Genomic DNA, 20,761 nt, shown 5'->3' on the forward strand with positions numbered 1-20,761 from the left:
CTTTTTTCTTAATACTGTTGCCTCTGGCTTCTTCCAGGTCACCCAACTTGCCTGCAGTTCACTCTGAACATGACCGAGGCGGTCAAGACCTACAAGTGGCAGTGCATAGAATGCAAATCCTGCATCCTGTGTGGGACTTCGGAGAACGATGTGAGTTTGGACGATTCTGTGGCAAGAAGAGGCAGAAGGGGCTGGGAGCCCTCTGAGGGGTGGAAAGGAGACAGAACTCCGGGCCCTGGGTTCCTGTGGACAATGACTTTCTTTCTAGCCTCTACAACCTTTGGGACCCTTGTACTTTTGCCTTGGGTCCCTCATGCCTTCAGGGAAAGATGCCAGAGGTGGCCATCAGGGGATGTCTTCTTGGTCATTGTCCTTAGCAGCCTGGCTGCTTAGAGCCTCTGCTCTACAGAGTTTAGCGACTGTGGCGGTGGTCAGTGCTTCAGGTGAGATGCATGTGGCTGTTTTCCACCACAGTCTAGTGCATAATCTCAACTGGATGACATAGTAAACACAAGAAATGCAGAATACTCAACAACTATTTTTTTTTTGTTATGGGCCATCTCAAACATGTACAAAGGCTGAGAGAATAATGATCTCATATACTCTGTCCCAGCTCCAACAATAGCCATTGTGTCCATTCTTATTTCATAAGTACTATTATCTTATCCTTCATGTATGCGTTGTATGTACCTGTTCATGTAGGTGTGTGTACATGTGTTCATACATGTGGAGTTTGGAGTTCCATATCGGCTGTCTTCCTCCATCACTCCATATCTTAATTTTTAAAGACTGATAACTCACTGATCCAAAAACTCATCTGTTTGGCTAGCTTGCGTAGCCAATGGACCCCTTTTATCTCCAGACACTGCTCCCTTACCCAAAGCTGGGGTATCACTTTTACACAGTGCTAGGGTCCTGGAATCAGGTCCTCATGTTTGTGCAGCAGACATCTTGCCAACAGAGCCATCTTCCTAGCCCCTACTTTTCAATCCTAGTCATCATATAATTTCACTGGTAAATATTTCACCTGCACCTTTAAAAGGACAATAGCTGCCTTTTAAGTGAAAATAACCAGCATTTTCCTGTAGCTTCAAGTAATGAACATTTCTACTCACTCAGCTGTCCCTTAAATGCATCGGCTACAGTTGAGATCCAAATGACGTCTGTGCACTGCAACCAGTTAATCCAGCTTGAAGTTTCTTTTCCCATCTGCAAATAAGACATAGATGTTCCCCCCACCTTACAAATCAGCTGTTCAACGGAGCTCCCAGGCTTTCATTTGCCTGAACACATCCTCATGGGGTTGACAGTCCCTCTGCCTTGATCCAGAGTCTGTCTCTTTCTTTGCCATCTTCCTCAGTTCTCTGTGTCTGTCTCTTTTCTAGAAGACTACCTAACAGACATCGCTACACACTTTTGATGGAGTCTGTCGTCTTTGGTGTCTCTTTTTGTCATGGTACCTCTATTGATGGCATTGAGTAAGATCATTTCATTAGAGGCTGAAAACTAGGCATTTTCTTATTTGAATTTGGATTTATTTTGTTTATTAACTGGGGTAATTCCATAGTAAGACACTTACCCATGCTGCCCTTTGGTACTGTATACAAAAGGCAGCCATATGTGCTTGCTTTTTTCCCTTATCAGTGTGTAAGATAATATGATAGTTAAGCTATCTATTCCTGAGCCTGGGGAGATGGCTCCATGGGTACGAGCAGGGACTGCTATTTCAGAGAACTCGAGTTCAGTTCCCAGCACCCACATCAGGTGACTCACCACTGCCTATAAGGCCAGCTCCATGGTAACACTCTCTTCTGGGCTATGGGGACCTTCACTGACAAATACACACCTGATCCTAGATGCACCTACATATGCATAATTAAAAATAAAACAAATCTTAACAAAATATCATCTAGTTATGAAAATAAAAGACACTCAAGAAAACATGAATCATAAGATTGCTTCTAAACACCAGAAAATGTTTATATTTTCTAATTGAGCCCATATCATGTTTAATGAGAAAATAGTTGATATATTTCCACCAACATTAGGAACTTGGTGTGGGAAGGATGCTCCACATGCTGCTAGCATTCAGTATTTTTGTAGAGATACTAGTTAGTACCGTTTGACAAGAGAAATAGATTAGAGGCACAAGGACAGATGACAATACCAGTTGAGCATTGTTAATCCACAGAGGCCTGCAGAATCCAGAGCTTTACAAATACCACTATGATGCCACAGCTGGAAAATTCTACTGCACCAAAACTTTATCTCATGCATAAAATCATTAAAAAGTATCGCATAAGACCTCCTTTAGGATATGTGTATGAAGCCTATATGAAACACATGGATTTTGCCTTTCTTCTTGGATTTCAACTCAAAGATGCCTCGTTATATACACACAAATTGGAGACACTTCTAGTTTCAAGCACTTCGAGTACAGGGTATTTAACCTGTACTATGACACTATTTTCACGAGATGTGACAGTATGTCTGGAAAACCGTAGAGAACCAGTGATAGGGCTAACTTGAGTATGCAAAGTGAAAACGAGGAGCTGGAGATTGGCTCAGTGGTTAAGCGTTTACACTGCTCTCGCAGAGGATCTGAGTTCTGTTCTGAGCATCTATTCCAGGGGCCTCGCCGCTGTCTTTGGACTCCAGCTCCAAAGGATCAGACACCTCTGGCCTCTGCCAGTAGCTGCACTCATGTGTACATACCCACATGTAGACAGATAGACACACAATTAAAAATAGATCTTACAAAAGTAAAAACTAACCAATTAGTAAACATTGCTTTATTTACAGTACACCAAGAAGTCATATTTAGAAATATGCTTAACAGAAGGTACGCAAAGTCTATATGAACAAAAAAAATTATAATGCATTTGAAAATATAAAGGTCTGGTGCACCGATGTCCTCTGCTATTGGAGAAAAAGACAACAATGCAGAGACGTCAGTTCAGCCCACGTTAATTTGCAAATGGACACCAGGAGCAATAACAGCATCAACAAGCCTCCTTTGTGGAGTTAGGCTGATGCTTATGTTTCTGCAGAAGATGAAGTGGGTTTGGATAGCAGAGGAAGGACTGGGGTGGTATCTCTGTTGTAGAGCACTTTCTAGTTTGCCCAAATCCCTGGGTTCAGTCCTCAACACAGTAGAAACCAAGCAGAGTAGTGTATGCCTGTGGTCCCAACATTTGGGGGATGGGGTGGGTAGAAGCAGGAGGATCAGACATTCAAGATCATCCCTGCCTACTTACTGAGTGAGCTTTGGGCCAACCTGGGCTACATAAAACCCAGGCTCAAAAAAGAAAATGGCCAAGGAAATTCAGATAAACTGTGCTGGAAATGGGAACTAGCAGACATTAGATCTTTCGGGGAGTCCCCAGAGTGGAATGGTGTGGTAGTGATGTGTGAGCGGACAAATAGACCAGCTGGGAGAGAATAGAAAGCCTATGAATAGCCCCACCCACATACGGGATAGAGTATAGGATAAGGGTTGCATCTAAAATTACAGTGTAAAAGATAGACTTTTTAATGAATGATGCTAGGACAATAGGGGAGTTGTTTGGGAAAATACAAAATTAGTTTCGTATCTCACACCCAGACATAAGAACAAGCTCCAAATAGGCTTGGAATTTAAATGTCAAAACTAAGACCAGACCAGCACCAGATTCCTCTTTCACTTCAACTCCAGGAAAAATTTTCCAGTTGATTCAAAATAGAGAAACAATAAAGTGAAATATTGAAAAATTAGACTATGGAAATTTGCATAGTCAAAAACCACGAGTCAGTCAATGGTGACTGACAAGCCTGGAGAACCTGTAGCAGGTGCAGGTGAAGTTCCAATGAACCCAGGATGGAAAGAACTCTGATAAATGAGATATGAAACCAGGAACTTGGTAGACAAGGAGAAGCAAACATGAACAATGATTCATAAACAATATAAAAATGACCTTTAAACATTGAAATAAATACTCAAACACACCCACAATGAAAGAAACTCAAAGCAAAACCAAGATCCCGTTTTCCGCCTATCCGATGGGCAAAATTTTTTCAACTGTAACAATATATGAAACTATAGAAAAAAATTAGTTCCTGCATGTAGTATTAGAGGGAATGCAAAGTGGCATGGTCCTTCTGGGGAGGGGGATTTGGTGATCTCTAACAAAACTATGACACACTTAACTTTTCACTGAGCCATCCCATCTGTGGGAGTCTACACTGAAGGATACATCCTACTACAGAAGTATATGTCTGTGAGATGGTTTATTAATTAAAATATCAGAAATAACCTCAATGTGCGTGCATAGACAAATAATCAAATAGACATCGGCACAGCTGTGCAGCGAAGCTGTATAGAGCATGGGGAGGATATCTGTGCATGGATGTATAATAATTTCCATGATACATGGACAAAACCAAAGTTGATTTTGCTATCTATTGATGGTAGGCTGCATTTATTGGAAGGAAAGGGCTATATAAGGAACTACACATAGATCTGTGTACTTATACAAAAGAATAAACAAAGAAGTAACGGGAGTGGATATCTTCTGGAGTGGATGGAAATGGGGAGGAGAAATACAGTGATGTGGGAGTGAGTGGGGATAAGGGAGGACCAGCATGACTTTGGGAATACTTGGAAAGCTTGAATCAAGAGTAAGTTTCAGAGACAGATACATACTTAATGCTAACCAGGAGGCTAGAGATGCTAAAATGGAGCAAACAGAAAGCAATGAATCTATCTATACAACAAGCAGATAGCAGAACCAGACTGAGGAGCTGGAGAAGAACCAGCCTAAGTAGTTTTGGAAAATGGTGTTTTGACTGTGTGCTGCAAGACTAAAGGACAGACACAGCTGCATCACAAATGCTGTGCCCCAGCTAAGAAATTTATTTTTGTGGGTGTATGGATTAGTAATTCTGAAAGCGACTTTATATGTCTAAATGAATAGCTGAATATTGTGATGGAGAGTCATAGTTCTACACGCCAGAGCAAGAATAACCATAAAAGAGGAGGGGAGGAGCCTGAATCCTGAGATTTTATATTGGAGTGTGCGTGCATGTGTGTGTATGTATAAACTCATGGTCAGTAAGCATATATGGTCATATAAGCATATATGAATTATATATATATATATATACATATATATATATATATATACACATTTATTTCTGAGACCTGTTGGCAAAGAAGACTATGTTAGTCAGCTTCTCATTACTACAGTAAAGTGCCAATTAATTAAAGAGGAAAGAATTACTTAACTCATAACTTTGGAGGTTATGAAAGTTTCAGTCCAAGATCAAGTGGCCCAGTTACTTTGGGATTTTGGTGAGGATACTTAACAGGGAAAGTATGTAACAATAAAGTGCTCATATAACAAAACAGAGAGAGAGAGAGAGAGAGAGAGAGAGAGAGAGAGAGAGAGAATGAATATAAAGACCAGGGTCCCACAGTCTCTTTCAAAGTATATCTTCAGTGATTTAAAGCCCTGTGACGAGACCCCACCTCCTAGAGGTCTCAAGCACTTCCCCAATACCATTGCCCTGGGTACCAAACTTATGTAAACCTTAGGGAACATTACTCATCTTCAAACCTAGCAAGGACCTAGAAGCACTGAGGACACCCAACACCCAGAGATTGGTTCTACACAGTATTCCCTAGTGAAAGGTGCTAAAGATTCTTATAGAAATGACTAGTGCCAGGCCGGGCAGTGGTGGCGCACACCTTTAATCCCAGCACTCGGGAGGCAGAGGCAGGCGGATCTCTGGGAGTTTGAGGCCAGCCTGGCCTTCAAGAGCTTGTTCTGGGACAGGCACCAAAGCTACAGAGAAACCCTGTCTCGAAAAACCAAAAAAAAAAAAAAAGAAAGAAAGAAAGAAAAAGAAAAGAAAAGAAAAGAAAGAAAGTGCCAGGGGTGGAGTACCAGCTACAGAGGACATGCCTGGAATATGTTGTGATGTCAGAATGTAGGGCTATGCTAAAAAAAAAAGTGACAGTGTGTGCCTAAAGGACGCAAGAACCAAAAACCTGAAAGAGCATTTAGTGGTCAAATCTTAGAACAACTGAGAAAGAAAACTGAGAAAGATACCATTGGCTTTTAACATAAAGAATAACACAGATATCCCTTCTTATATATGGAGTTGAAAGAATGGATGGAGGAAGGAGGCAAAGGAGAAAGGAAGGAAAGAAGGAAGGAACTAGGCAAAGGAGGGAGGTAATGGAAGATAAATTGGGGAACTGTCACAGACTGAGGGCCACAAAGAAAACCTAGGGTCATAGCTCTCCTTGGTCGAGTTCTTCTAACACACATGGAGCTTTGAGCTCTGTCTCTGGTTCTGTGTAAACTGGTGTAGGAGCTCACACCTGTGGTCCTAGCACTTGGAGGTAGAGGAGGACCAGGAGTCCAAGGCTGTCCTCGGCTACATAGGGATTTTTGAGGCCAGCCTGGGCTTCATGACACTCTGTCTCCCCAAATACAAAGAAAGAAGGCCCGTGAGATGGCTCAGTGGGTAAAGGCACTTGCCTACAAGCCTGAGGACTGGACTTTGGTCCACGGGACCCACATGGTAGAAAGAGCAAACTTCTTCTTCAAGTTGTCCTCTGACTTCCATTAGGGTGCTGTAGTATGTACCCCAATTCCCAGCCAATAAATAAGTAAAAGGAAAACCAAATAAATAAAAACCCTGAAAACCTGACCCCCACAAATGCTATTAGGGAAAAAAAGTGGGAAAATGGAGACATTAAAGCCTTTCCTATAAACCGGCAGTCTCCACTCTGTGATTTTACCACACACTGTAAGATGTTACTACTCAGGAGAGCAGAAGAGAAAATAGAGAAACTATCATTTCTGCAACTTTTCTCTAAGTCTAAAATGGTATCAAAATAAACAAAAATGTCCAATTTCCCTAATATCTTCCAAAGGGACTAAGTTTTAAAAATGCTATTTTTATGTGCTGAAGAACTTAAATATATTTTGTTTCCATCCATTGCAGTTAAAATTCTCTTTGGACCACAGGAACATTCAGCATGGAGATTAAGCTCTTTTGACACTATCCCGAGAGCTTTCAATAGCTTTCTTGCTTTTGGACAAAGAAAGATCTCTGTGCACTTCATGAGCCAGTCTAAAACCAGCCACTTCCCAAAGACTTCTGGCTGGTCCGGAGGGATTAATTTTTACTGTCTGTCATTGATTCAGATCATTCTCTTTTCTTCTTTTCTTTTTTCTTTTTTGTTTTTTTGAGACAGTGTTTATCTATGTAACCCTGGCTGGCCTGGAACTCTTTATGAAGACCAGGCTGGTCTTGAACTCAAAGAGATCCTATCCCAGGCCTCTGCTTTCCAAGTGCTGAGATTAAAGGCATGTGCCACCACCCCACTCCCCTGCAGCTTTAGAACATTTTCAGTGGCAGATCTAGAACATATTTTTGTTATTTAGAAGGTAAATACACTATTTATTTATTCAAATAACTATAGATTACATTTAGAACTAATTATGTGGTCTTGCTGTCAATTCATTGATCTCATGTCTACACTTTCTTTCAGCATGTAAAACGTTTTGCTACTCAATGACACCATCACAATCACAATTTGATAAACATGCAACTAATATAGATAGTTAACCAGTTCCAATATTATCATCAATAATACAATTGCTGAAAAATATACACACACATTTATATCTAGCTTGGTTGTTAAGATCATGTGTCAGTTGGGTAGTCTGGTGGTAGAGACAGAAGGATCACAAGGTTGAAGCTAGACAAGACTACACAGAAAGACCCTGATTCAAAAGAAAATCCAAATAAAAAAAATAATAAAAGATACGTCACTACCCAAAATGGTTTCTGTCTGTAGTTGTTTCTCTAGCTAGATATACAAGTATATTCACTTAAGAGCAATTCACTTTTAAGGATATAGTAAGATTTTAATTTTGGTCTTTGACTATACAAAATAGTTCCACAAACAAATCTAGAAAGAATGATGTATTTAAGAAAACCTAGCTTCTATTTTCTAATTCCAAACTTAACTTCCCCCTTTGCTTACATATGACTTCTCAAAAATTATAAAGCTTGTCTTTACATTATGTTTAAATGTAAGCATGTATACTGCATATTCAATCCAGAAGTAAACGGTAAGAGATAGGGAGGCTTTCTCCACTTCCTTTTTTCCCCACGGAATATTCTAGAAGTCCCTTGATGGCAATGTGTAGCCATAGCCTTTATCCTTATGCTTTCATGGTTCTCTGTTAGTCTCATCTCTTACTGACTGGCATTTGGGTTGATTCTAGACTTTAATCTTGCTGACAGTGTTAACACAGAGCCTGAGAAGAGGGCCACAAATGAGCAGGGTGGTTGCTGGGACTGCAGGGATTTTCTCACAAGGTCTCCTGCAGAGCCTAGAATGAGATTTTCATCTCACTGGCTCTGTAGCCATCAACGGATCCAGCTTCTTAGACCTAGGGGGTTAGAACTCCTTTGAAATTGTATTTTTCATAGGTGTTAGCATGAGCGAATATTGCCCTGAAAAGTAGACAAGAAAGAAGGGACAATGGTTCTAGGCAACTACTTAAGACGAATGTGGCTGGACCCTCTCATACGCTTGAATTTTGGGGAGGAGGAGCCCAGTCTACGGTATCCCTCCTTTTTGTAGCCTCGTATCTATGCTCTGGTAGGGATTATTGATGTCTTTAGGATGTCACTCATGTTACTTCTCTTTGTATTACAACCAAATCGTTTGGTCCCACGGCTTTTTTTTTTTTTTTTTTTTTTTTGGCTCTGATGCCATGGTGTGCCTTGTGGGAGTCAAGCTGTTGTTTTGGTTTTCGCCCTCTTCCCTACCTGGGCTTCTTTTGGTTTCTGTGGTCTCTGCTGTCCCTTAATGCCCATGAGTTAAAGTGTGTTTTCCTCGCTTTCCTTGGGGAAAGACTTCAGAGACTTCTATGAAAGCCATGAATTCACTCTATTTTTAGAAATACACATTTCTCAAAATACACATTTCTACCTATATGCAAAACTGTGCAGATGATTTCATGGACAGCCCTCCACGAACACCACCATTTCAGAGGCACCTGCTTTCATACACCCTGGACTTCCTCTTCCGCGACCTTCACTTGCCATCCAATCACCAGCGAGTTCCAAATCCTTATCTTGGGCCCAGACCTCTGTCCTGATCTCCAGCCTCCAGGACATCTCCCTGGTGACCTTGGATCTGTAGTTGAGGCTGCCCTTTCTTTCTCCTACCCCCATGGCACTTTCCTGCCCTTGCTCAGTGACTGACTATGCCACAGCCCAGGCAACCACACCAGTCAGTGACTGTTCCTCATGGCACTGCCGCAGCCTTAATTCAGGCTGTTATCACCCTTCGCCTGTGTTACCATCTTCTACTTCTAGAACCAACCCATCTCCCCTGCCCCCTGCCCCCTGCCCCAGGCTCCAGGTTCAAGCCAGGGAAGAGACTTTTCTTAACATCTACATTTAAATCCTGAAGGAGTTGTGGGATACAATGGATGTTACTATCCAGTACAACTGTTGCCCGTTGCACAGATGGGAAGAGTGGGATTCCAGTCTATGTGTAATACTGATTAGGTCATTGCCATGGGGTGGGAGTTAGAGAAATGAGAGTAGAAGAGTAAGTGGGAGGGGGGAGCCACTGCCTGCGAGTAACTGCATCTCTCTCCTCCCTGTTTTCCCTCTTTTGTATCTGCCAGGACCAGCTGCTCTTCTGCGACGACTGTGACCGTGGCTATCACATGTACTGTTTAAATCCCCCCGTGGCTGAGCCCCCAGAAGGTAACGATGATGAACTCCACAGTAGCAACCACAGCAGCTGCCACGCCCACCTCTCATTGACCCCTCACTGTGGTGCAGGCCTTGTGCTAAGGGATGCCCAGGCTTTGTCTCAGTTAACCCCCACGGCCCTATGAGGTTAGGTAGGACCACTCACAGATGACACATGAGGAAACTGAGGCCTAGTGCAGCCAGATGGGATTCCAGCTGACGGGTCAAGGAGATGTTTCTCAGGTGTGTGGCTGCAACAGTGGGGAGGTGTGAATTTCCAAGGGAACTGGTACAGGTGTACCAAGGCTGGCTAAGAGGTGTGACAGGGGGTGGGGCTCTTTACATAGTTCCCCTGTTACCTCTGAGCATCTTCACATCTTCACACGTTGAATTACGGAAGTCATAGGCAAATAGGAGTTAGCAGATATTAAAGCCATTACTAGGGCCTAAGAGTTAGGAGAAGGGCTGCTACTAAAGCTGTGTTGCCTCTCATAGGAAGCTGGAGCTGCCATTTATGCTGGGAGCTGCTCAAAGAGAAAGCCTCAGCCTTTGGCTGCCAGGCCTAGGGCCTCAGGTCACAGAATGTGACGTGCCGCCAGAGAGGCTGACCTGGAGCCCTGTTCTATCCTGATGGAGCTCTCTTCCTGCACATCCACACCGAACAACTGTAAGGAAAACAAGTAGTTACGGAAGGACATGGATGCGGAACCAGGAGGGCAAGGTCTCGACTTGCCTACCGCCCTGCCTACGACCGCCCTCCAGCCCCACACGGGGTATTCAGCCAGCCCTTCCTCATTTCTACCAGAGGGAGCTTGCACTTCTGAAGAACAGTTCAGCCCCAGCCTTGTGGAACCTTCCTCACGTTCGCCCTCACAGTGTATCCCTCTCATGGCTTCCCATTTTAGAGGAAGCCGTTTTGTGACTGCTCACAAGCACTGTGTTTTGATGGTGTTCTTTCTTTTTTAAGTCTCTTGTGTTGAAAGATCCCTTCACACAGCCTCTTCACCTTCAGCTTTGGCTCATCATCCCAAACTCTCACAGAGGAACAAAACGCTGCGGAAAAGTTGTTACTTATTACATGCTTCACCGGAAATGTCTGCGTTTGGAGGCCATCTTGAAGACGGAACTTGGAAACCTCTCGGTAAAGAAGTAGTTTTTCAAACCTCAGCAGTGGCCTCCACAGCTGGGATGGTCTTGATCCACTGCACCACCGCTTGATGAGGGGTCGAGAGGGCCCAAGAGATGGGAGGAAAAACCGGGACCCAAGCATAACCAGTTCGTATTTGCTGTTCAACAAGAGAAGCTTTGCAGCAGACCCAGGGGTTCCTTGACCTTCACAACTGTGGTGTCCTTGAGATGAGGCAAACCACAGCCTACAAAAACAGGAAAGTGCTGAAGATTCCCAGTGCCTCCCGACTGAGTTGAGTGTCAAGGCCTGGTTCAGTTTCCGCTGGTGGGAGTAGAGCATCAGCGAAGCGGGCAAAGGCTGCCTGTTCAATGGTCCAATGTTGGATAAGAGAGAGTGTAGCTTTGAGAAACCCTTCAGTGTTAATGCTACTCTGTGAATTCCTTTCCCGGGCAATTTCCTCCTTCCATGTAGTATATGTTTGCCAGTGACTACTGAGATGTGACTGAGAATCTTAGAATGGCGGAGAGATGATCATTGCTTAACTAGATCATTGAGCATGGTGATGGCTTGTGACCTGGTGGCGGTGATTCAGAACCCTCGTCTGCTCTTGTAGCGGAAGCTCCCCCGTGTGAGCCGGACTCCTGTTTAAAATAAGAAAGTTTCTAGAGAAAGAGGTGGCGAGGCCTCGATTCTGAGAACTCTGTGTGCCAGGAGACAGCCTTGTGGGCTGCAGTGGGGTGGGCTGTCTTCGGATCACAGCAACAGCTTGGTAACTGGCGCATTTCTGGAAAAATCATTTGCCCAAAGGGCAGGTCTCAGTGAGCAGGACCCTCGCGCATGCTCGGCTTCCCTGAAATCAGTTCCATCGCTGTGGTCCAGCAGCTTTGTAACAAAGGCCTGGGTTATTTTTAGTCTTCGGCTCCTGAAGAAGCCCCTGGAGACCTGGGCTAGTTGGGCCACTCTGCCCAGATGCGGCATTGCCTCTGCCACTCCACAGGACTCGTCCTCCCCCTGGCTAATTGCTCTTGGCACATGGACCCGGGGCAGCCTGGCATGGATCCAAACAGTGTGCTCCCCTGCCCCCAACTCCTTTGCAGAGTGACCTGTGGCAAGAGAGTGGGGGTCTCCTGCAGGCCCTGTGGCCTCTGAGCTGGTTACATGCATACATAATGATCTCACTTAAAGGGCCCTTGTGCAGGCTGCATTTCTGCCTTCTTCACAGGCTCTCTTCTTCCTCCTGCTGGTTGCTGAGCCTGCGTGGATTCTAAAGGCCCAGGGAAGGGTTGGAGGGGGGGCCATCTCCACAGAGTACCACATCCCCTTTTCGGACTCTGCAGGCTCGCTCTCTCTTCCCACAAAACCTAAAGCAGGGTATCCTCAAAGGCTAATTACTTGGTTGAGGATTCATTTTAAATTAATTTTAGGGGAAAAAAAGGTCCAAATGTTCTGGAATGCCACACTGGCTCAAAGGTGGAAAAAAACCAAGTCTAAAACCCCAAACTGTGGTTCTGAGACTTGACAGGTCCCCTTCTGGAGTGCACATGAGTCTGTTCCCTACAGAAAGGCAGATGGGGGAGGCTTTCCGTTCTATATCCAGTCATGCTTGCTCTGCCCATGCAAGCTAAGGGGAAACAGGCCTCCCTAGCCAAGCCAAGGCATCAGTGGGAGCTGGGGGAGCCTGCCCATGGTGCTGGGCTGGCTGAGCTCTGGGTTGCATAAGAAAGGCTCCTGGGGTCCTGCAGAATGGGCTCAGCCATTCTGCTTTGGAGGTTTGGGTTTGGTTCCCCACGGAGGAAGAGAGCCTGTGAAGAAGGCAGAAATGTAGCCTGCACAACTTGTGAGGTGCCCTGTCAGGGTGCGACAGACCAGGCCTCCAGAGCAACCTCCTGTGTCAGAAGAAGAAGGCACTACTAAAGAAAAACTGAGACCCGCTTTCTCCAAGTGCGGGAGTGAGCGGTGGTCACTGGTTCATGGTTCTAATGTCCTTTTACCCTAGCAGTGTGTGGTCTTGGACAAATCACTTAGCATCCTCAAATCTCGATTTGCCCATCTGTAAAATGGAATTGCTGACACTTGCCTTTTCTTTTCCACAGTGACACTGGGGAGGGCCCCCCAAAGTATAGTGTTGTAAAAACAACCATCCCCAGGGCCCAGCTTGCCTTGTGGGAACTCCAAATGCTTTCTGACTCCACCTTTTTGTGAATGCTAGCCAAAGCTAGATGCCCTCTTGGAAACTCCCTCTTGATGGAAGAGGCTTCCTCCTCAAGGGCCAGGTTGTCTGTGGTCAGGGCTCCTAAGCCAGGGCTGTGGGCCATGGAGACCATGGTTGGGCATGGGTGGTAATGGGAGGAGCTCAGGGGCTGGGGACTTGAGGATGAAGATACCATAAATGCATGTGCATGAAGACGGACAGACAGAAGCATACACACACACACACACACACACACACACACACACACACAGCATCAACATGAGTAACCACCTGGAATGGGAGTGGACTTCTGTGGAGGGCACTGTGTTCTTGTTCAAATGTAGCATCACTTTCAAGCTGGTTAACTCTGGTCAAGTGGTTTTGCCCCTCTGAGCCTTGCTGCCCACATGTGTGAGGTAGAGAAATGTAGCCTGTTTAGAAATCTAGCCGGGAATATTAGAGTAATGCTGATCTTGGGGTAGGTCTTGCTAAAAAGAGAGCCTCCTGCCTATGATAGCCACTGTCATTTTGTGCAGAGGTCACTAAGAGAAAAGAATGATGCGGTTGAACACCCCTCAAATCCCCCAGCAGGGTTACTGTGTTCTAATTCAGCCTTCGAGCCTCATATGGTGACTGAAGTAGCCCTGCTGGAAAATCAACTCTCATTTCCTCTTCAACACTTTGGAGACCCTGCATTTGGGGCCTGCAGCAAATACAGGACAGGTAACCCGGTAAGGAAACGGGAATGATGTTCCTGACAGGGAACTGACATTCCTGTCACCCTTCTCAGCCCCTCCTGAGGCAGAAACCAGCAGGTCCCAAGATGAAGCCATCCTGTGGATAACTGAGTAGGGGAGAGAGAGAGAGAGAGAGAGAGAGAGAGAGAGAGAGAGAGAGAGAGTCAGTCAGTCAAAGGAGGCTTAGCAGTGTCTGGGGAAGGAGGGTCTGGATACCACTCTGGGTATATTTAGTCTTCAAGAACAGTTCCTTCCAGCCCGCCTATTTAAAAGTCCAGGTGCTTCAAAGAAGAAAAACGATCCTTATTACGTTTCAAGTTCAGGAATCCTATGCAGTTGCCGTGGGTGGAAGAAAGATCACCTGCGGCTAGGCTGCAGAGGGCTTGGAAGAGGGTGGTAGTTTCCTCTCCCAGCCCACAGGTGCAATGCAGCCACGCTTGGCGGTGGTCCAGGCAGGGTCCTGAAGACGCTTGCATGCCCTCTGCCTCTGGGTTTGGAAGTGCTGAGGAGAGAAATCTCTCCCCTCCCCCTCCTCACTAAGGTCCATCCTTAGTCCCCCTTAGGGAATTCCAAAGTCATGGTCCAAGGGTCCAAGGGTCCAAGGCCATGGCCACGCCCACATGGCCACTGCAAGTGTTTGAGTCCCCGGCCTGGCTGCAGGCAGGAGCAGTATACTGGTGACTGATGTCCCTTAGAAGGGCAGCATTCCTGAGCTGGGGTGGGGGATGGGGGGAGTCAGGGGTTAGTGAGAAAATCAGGCAAAACCTAACAAAGAGAAGAGAGGGGAAGGATCCTTGAGTGAGGGTGAGAGCCCCCAAAGGGAGCTGTTGGGGTTGTAAGCAGAGGGCCAGGGGGAGTGAACAGTTACCTTAACAGCCTTTTTCCTCAGTCCTGTGGTCCTGGAAAACAAAACTGTCTGAAAAAAGAAACAAAAGCCAAACCTTTACCTGTCTGTGGACATTGAGCTGGCCTTCCTTCCTCTGGGCTCCTGGACTCTGGATCAGTGTTGGTAACGAGGACTATCTGAGGGCAAGGAGGATGAGACCGGTGCTCCTCACCAAGTGGAAGTAGGAAGGACCCCACCCCCAGGCTCTGACCTGAGTCCGCATGGATTTTTCCCACTCCCACTGATGAGTGTCCTTATATCTGGACATAAGTTACTGAGGCCCCTGTGGTCTAGATTGGCTAGGGGCAGGTGACAGATGGCAGCAGAGTGAGCTTGATCCTGTACTGCAGCCTTGAGCATGGGAGCAGTTTGGGGCATTGCTGCTGCAGTGCTTAGACCCATGGGCCCTGACTCTAGCAGCTGGAAAGAGAGGCAGGGGGGCCTGGTCAGCCTTTTCCCCACCACCTGGCAGCGCAGACAAGGCTCCCTGTCCCTCGCTGTCTGCTGCCCACTTGGACCGTTCCAGGAGCTCAACTTTATCTGTCACAGCTGAGGAAGGGGAGGATCTCATAGTTTTTATTTGCCCCAAGTCCACAAGTCTCCCCACTGCCACCCCAACTGCACCGAATCTAATTTATGAGTAGTCAGAAAGGCCTTGAAGACCATCTGTGAGTTGGCTTCCTTTCCCCAGCATTCTCAGGACTTGGGGTCTTTTCGATCCTTTCCAAGGTCACAGTTTTCAGGCTTGAGTGTGGGAACAGCAGGATGGATGGGTTGGCTCGGGGTCTTTGAGAGCTGGAAACATCTTTCTAATGATGCTGGAGACCTTCTGGTTTTCGGAGGGACGGTGGGGTAGGGAGATGGGGAAATTTGCAAATTTGCGGTGGGTCAGGGGGAAGGGAGAGAGGAGGATGTGGGAAGATGAAAGATGTGGGCTCTCCCAGCATCACAACAGTTGCTCCTGGGAAGGTTCGGCTGTTGGCCTGTTCAAATGGGGCTGTGAGAGAGAGGCCCAAAGGAAGCAACTTCAGGAAGCCCTGAAGTGGGGGAGGGAGGCTCCTGTTTTGCCATTTCTACATCAAACCCATCTCTCAGAAGAGACAGAAACTCTCCCCTGTGAGGAGAAATACTGGAAGTCCAGAGTGAGGTGTCTTAGATTCCTCTGGGTTCTGAGTGAACCCTGGCTATGCCCTCCTGACTGAAAGTGATCCTCAAGGTCTGTGAAGCTGTGAGGGCTGTCTTAGAGCCAGGGGGTGCAGGGATGCACTGTTGGAGCCTCAGGTGGAGGGGCCAGCAGCCTTAAACAAGGAACACTCCATAACATCCCCATATCTGGCCTCCCCAGGAACAGGAGCATTTGTGCTGATGGTGGCATTTCCCAGGGCAGGGCAAAGGAAGGCGGCACTGGGCTGGCAGGCAGCCAGAAGCCTCGTCCATAGAGATACAATTACTAATAATGACCTCTAGCCTGGAAACGAATAAGATGGCCATTCAGGTTGGCACCAACTGGGTCTGGCAAATCTACAAACCTGGGGCTGGGAAGAGACATTGTAGGAAATAGAGCCCGTGAGGCCCTGGGGCCTTCGTATTCCCTCAGCAGACAACTCTGAGAAGCCCCAGCTTATATTTCCACTCAGTTCATCTTAGCTTCCCCTTTTTTCATCTCTATTGTTGTGTTACGATTATTAATATTGATAACCAGAGCAGGTGCGTGTGTGTGTGTGTGTGTGTGTGTGTGTGCGTGTGTGTGTGTGTATGTGTGTGTGTGTGTATGTGTGTGTGTGTGTGTGTGTGCTGGCCTGAAGAAAGCCATTGGTATTGATCCAAGAGGAATAGGAGAGGCAGGAGCAACCAAGCAAGATGTATCTTAACTGTCCCTGAAGTTTGCTACAGCCAGAGACTCCAGTGCACAGTCTAGACCACCACCAGGTTCCCACGGTGGAACTCTCCTGGCCCTTCCCATCTTTCCCAACCCTCACCTCTGCCCATCTGGGAGAAGTACTGAGGATTTGAGAAAAAGAAAAAGCCTCCATTTATGTAATCAACATGGTGCAAAGACTTTCTGGCTGGAATTAGGCCTGGGTCTTTGTTGACTTGGTTTGCTCTTTCGCGGTTACTCCCCAGAGTGTCCTTCATTCTCTCCCTCTCCCACCTCCTCCCTTCATTTGCACTTCTCCCTGCCTTCCCTCTGCCGTTGCAAAGGCTAAAGAGTGCAGTGGTGGCTGGAAGAAACTGTGACATAAAAGAAAAATATACCCCTGTGCATTTTCAACACGCAGTTGAAGAAGGCTAAATTAAGGACTGGCAGAGGGGGTGGGGGTGGGGCACGGAGGGGAAGCCGAAGAAACGTGGCTAGATACTATCTGAGTGAAACATGAAAACAGAATCTTGGGGGCGGGGCCAGAGACGACGTGGAGCAGGTGGGCTGGGTAGGCAGGGGGCCCCAGCTTGCCAGTGTGTCAGGTCCATGTGGCATCTGGGGAAGCAGACAAATCGTGCTTTTGCAAGGGCTTAGGAGCGTTTGTGCTCCTCTCAGGCAGGGGAAGAAATGGCCAGCCTAACTGCCACTGTGTATCTGCCGTGCTTGTCCACCCTGGTTACTTTTATCCCCCCGGAAGGCAGATGAACACATCTCTTGCCTGCCAAGAGCGAGTGCTGGGCAAGCTGGTACCGGCTGAAGCACTTGGCAGGGGACTGAATATGCGCAAAGCAGTGGACTTGGTCTGCAGGGGCTGGAAAACCAACCTCACCCTGGCCCAGCCTTTGGGTTGCATTATCCACTGTAAAAATATTCCAGGGACTTCTGTTAACTATCCTGCCACCAGGAGAGGGTTGGTTATCTGCATGTTCATTTCTGTTTTGGAGAGGTATTCATATGATGAGCAGGTAGAAACATCTAGTTACTTCCACCTTCTAGAAGTTGGGGAGAATATGATCCCAGCTTCCTTGCTCTGATTTGTTATCCGGAGCACTAGCTGCCCTAGAAGATCCGTATCCTCAGCTCGGAGATGCCGTGGAAGGTGTTCATCTTTAGCATCAGAGTCAGGGAGATGAGGAACCGGGGTCCCTAACTGAAGAGTGTCAGGCAGCAAGGTAATTTGAGGTTCTCTCTGCAAAACGCTGTTTTTGGCTTTCTGGAGTAGAGGTCAGGGAGGTGTAATTGGCAGGGTATGATCAGGAGTGACAATTAACTGACCCGAGAAAGTGGGAGTCTCATGCCTGCACTGAGTGGACACCGCTGAAACCCTGCAGGCTGGGGCTCAGCCTCTAGGAGACAGCTTCTGTCATGGTCTCGCTGGCATAGGTGGATGCGCCCAGCAGCAGGCACTTTCAGCAACCTCCCCTGGCTGGAGAGAGGCTCTTCACATTCTAGCCCAGGCTTCATTGACTCCAGCTTGTCGATATTGACGGCGATGGGGACAAACAATTTCTTTTATCTCCTCTTCTCTCCACCCAGGCCACAAGCAGGCTTTAGCTTTCCGATGTCCCCCAAAGAAGTCGTACCAGGTTTGTTTGCCAAATAAATGCTCACCTTGGGGGAGGCCTGTTCACAAGCAACCTTTGGTTTATCTGCTGATCTGGATCCCTGGAACACACAGTTTTTGGAAGGCGGGATTGTGGGGTCTCTAGGGACAGCCAGAATGAAGCTTGGCTACGAGTCTGGTTTTAAAGTGCTAGAGAACAAGAAACACATCCTGGAGTTGGAGCCGTTTGAAAGCTGTCAAGCAGGGTTTTGGTTTTTTTTTTTTTTGGCCCAAATCCCCTTTGAATAGTTATCCATCCCCGTCCCCCCAACCCCATCTTAGGGCAGTATAGTATGGAAGAAGAAGGGGAGGCCACTCACCTGGATCCTGTCCAAGGCAGACCCGTGGCACTGCCCCTCAGGCAGCTGGTATTAGCCTATGAGCTCCCTGTCTCTGAATTCCATATGGATCTGGGACCCCCAGAGCCAGTGGGCCAGGCTCTCAGAGGAGCCCCTCTCCTCACTTCTATGCCAGTGTCTCAAACCCCTTCCTATCCTCAGACTGGCTGGCTGGGCAGTTAGCAAATGCAGATCTGAGGGGTGACTGGCCTGCGCATGTCACAGCCCATCTGAGAAGGGGCCAGAAGTAAGTCCTAACCAGTGTCCTCTCCCTGCCCTACATGTGTTTAGGCTGAGGACAACCTTAAAGCCCACTTTCAAATAACTCTTTATCCCTGGTAGCCAAGATGTGGAAGATCTCCACAGGAAGATACAGGAAATTGGTTTTCTTCTTCTAGTTGGCTAATCTCTGCCCATCAGGGAGAGGCTGGCTTGGTGCCATTGGTAGAGGCCACCACTGCTGATTAAACCTGGGGTTTTCCTGAGTGAGCTTGGGTAGGAGGTCCCTGGGGTGGGAAGACTTTGAGAGAAAGATGTCCTGTGAGGAATCCCATGACGACATTGGCTTCCAGAGGGGCACGGAGGTCTTGGGCTAAGTCAGGAACGTGAGGCATTAGGGAAGGAGCTGGTTTAGTCTTCGTGGCTCTGTTAGCATCTGAGCTGACTCCAGATGTCCTGCAGCCTTGGGGATTACCACCCTGGACTGCTTTGGGCTGAATTTGGTAAAGGGTCCCTGTTCCCTGGTGATGTTCTAATGACCTCAGATCATGGCGTTTCCATTGGTACCTATTGGCTCAGGGAGGTGTGATGCAAACTTGGTCCAGATGCCATCCCAGCACGTTATCCTTAGTGATGTCGCAAGCTTGCTTGTCTCCTGCTCGCCACTCCCTCAGCACCTTGAGGATCTTCATCAGACAAGGATGGCCAAGAGCTTCGGCCTCCATCACTGGATATCTCTGCAAATGAAGATCTTCCTTTTATGCCTTTGAACATTTCCCCCCCATCGGACCTTAGGACCCAGCACCAAGCTGCCTCTTGCTGACTGAGCAACCTAGAGTTTTTGCCTTGAGCCGCTTAGCTACAGTACACAGGATGTAGGCTGACACAGCTTTCGTGAGGTTACAGAAAAGGGCTGCAGAATCTGGAAGCTGTGTGTAATGGGCCGAAGATGACTCTCCATCCGCCTTGCTTTGTTGCTCTGAGAAGCAAGCACAGCAACAAACAAATCCAGCCAGCCCCAGCTCTGCTGCCTCCCTCCGCTTTCAGGTGGGCTGGGATTGCCTATGTATGTGTGTGCCGCTGTCCTTCCATCTTCTAGGGATGCTTTTTTTCTCCCACGTGTCAAGTCCTGGTCTTGTGACTCCCACTGTGAAAGGTGCTGTTCTGTCCCCACCCTGTCTAAGGGACGCATGGGATCTTTTGGGATTTCAGTATTGGAAAGGAGGCCGTGCATATCTTCCCTTACCCCAAGGGGACACACTGGTTCTGACTCCCTAGAGAGTTGGCACATTGCAAGGATCTCCAAGAGAATCTGAAGGTTAGCAATAGCTCATATCTGGATTTCACCCCTCTGACTGGGACTTGCCTGGAAAGTCGGCTGTCTGGAAGGACTGCCTATGTGCCAGGGCCCTCCCACTCCCTGCCTTTCCTCCTGCCCTAACTCAGCTTCTATTCCAGGAGGGAAGCCCTGGAGACGTCAGAACTTGAGCAAATGATGAGGCATATGAGTATCTAGCAGCCTTTACCTCAGAACCACTGGATACCCCAACCCCTCAGAGGGACCCCTCCCCCCTCCCCGGCACGTTGATAAAGACTGAGCCACAGCCCCCTGTTTCTCCCTGCCGTGGTTAGTATCTTGTTTTGTGACTGATTAGCAGTGTTGACTATCCATGTAGCAAACCTTTTGTCTGCGATTTAGAGAATGTGAAAACAAATAAAAGCTTTAGAACTCTCAGAAACTCTAGGTTATTTTTTTTTTCATCTTTAACAGGTCCATCATAAAACGTAACTTACAAATATTAAGATGTACTGGGACTGCATTGTGTGTGTGTGTGTGTGTGTGTGTGTGCAGAGTGCACTGTGCACACACACACACACACACACACACACACACACACACACCAGGTTTCAGAGAGGTACAATGAATTGCAGGTCTCAGTTGCTCCCTGTGGGTGATGGAATT

At 47.1% G+C, this 20,761-nt stretch overlaps 1 protein-coding gene across 1 annotated transcript in view; it reads left to right on the forward strand.

The window, feature by feature from the left end:
* Positions 1-13,067, forward strand: part of Dpf3 (double PHD fingers 3) — a 265,998-nt gene extending 252,931 nt beyond the window's left edge. The window contains exons 9-11 of the mRNA XM_041658572.1: positions 38-150; positions 9,705-9,786; positions 10,270-13,067. Of these exons, the coding sequence (XP_041514506.1) occupies positions 38-150; positions 9,705-9,786; positions 10,270-10,340 (266 nt within the window). The 3' untranslated portion in view covers positions 10,341-13,067. The remainder of the gene's footprint in view (positions 1-37; positions 151-9,704; positions 9,787-10,269) is intronic.
* Positions 13,068-20,761: the final 7,694 nt, after the last annotated feature.

Source organism: Microtus oregoni, unplaced genomic scaffold (assembly GCF_018167655.1).
Source record: "Microtus oregoni isolate MIOR12 unplaced genomic scaffold, Mior012 000009F_ref0000495, whole genome shotgun sequence".
Lineage (NCBI taxonomy): Eukaryota > Metazoa > Chordata > Mammalia > Rodentia > Cricetidae > Microtus > Microtus oregoni.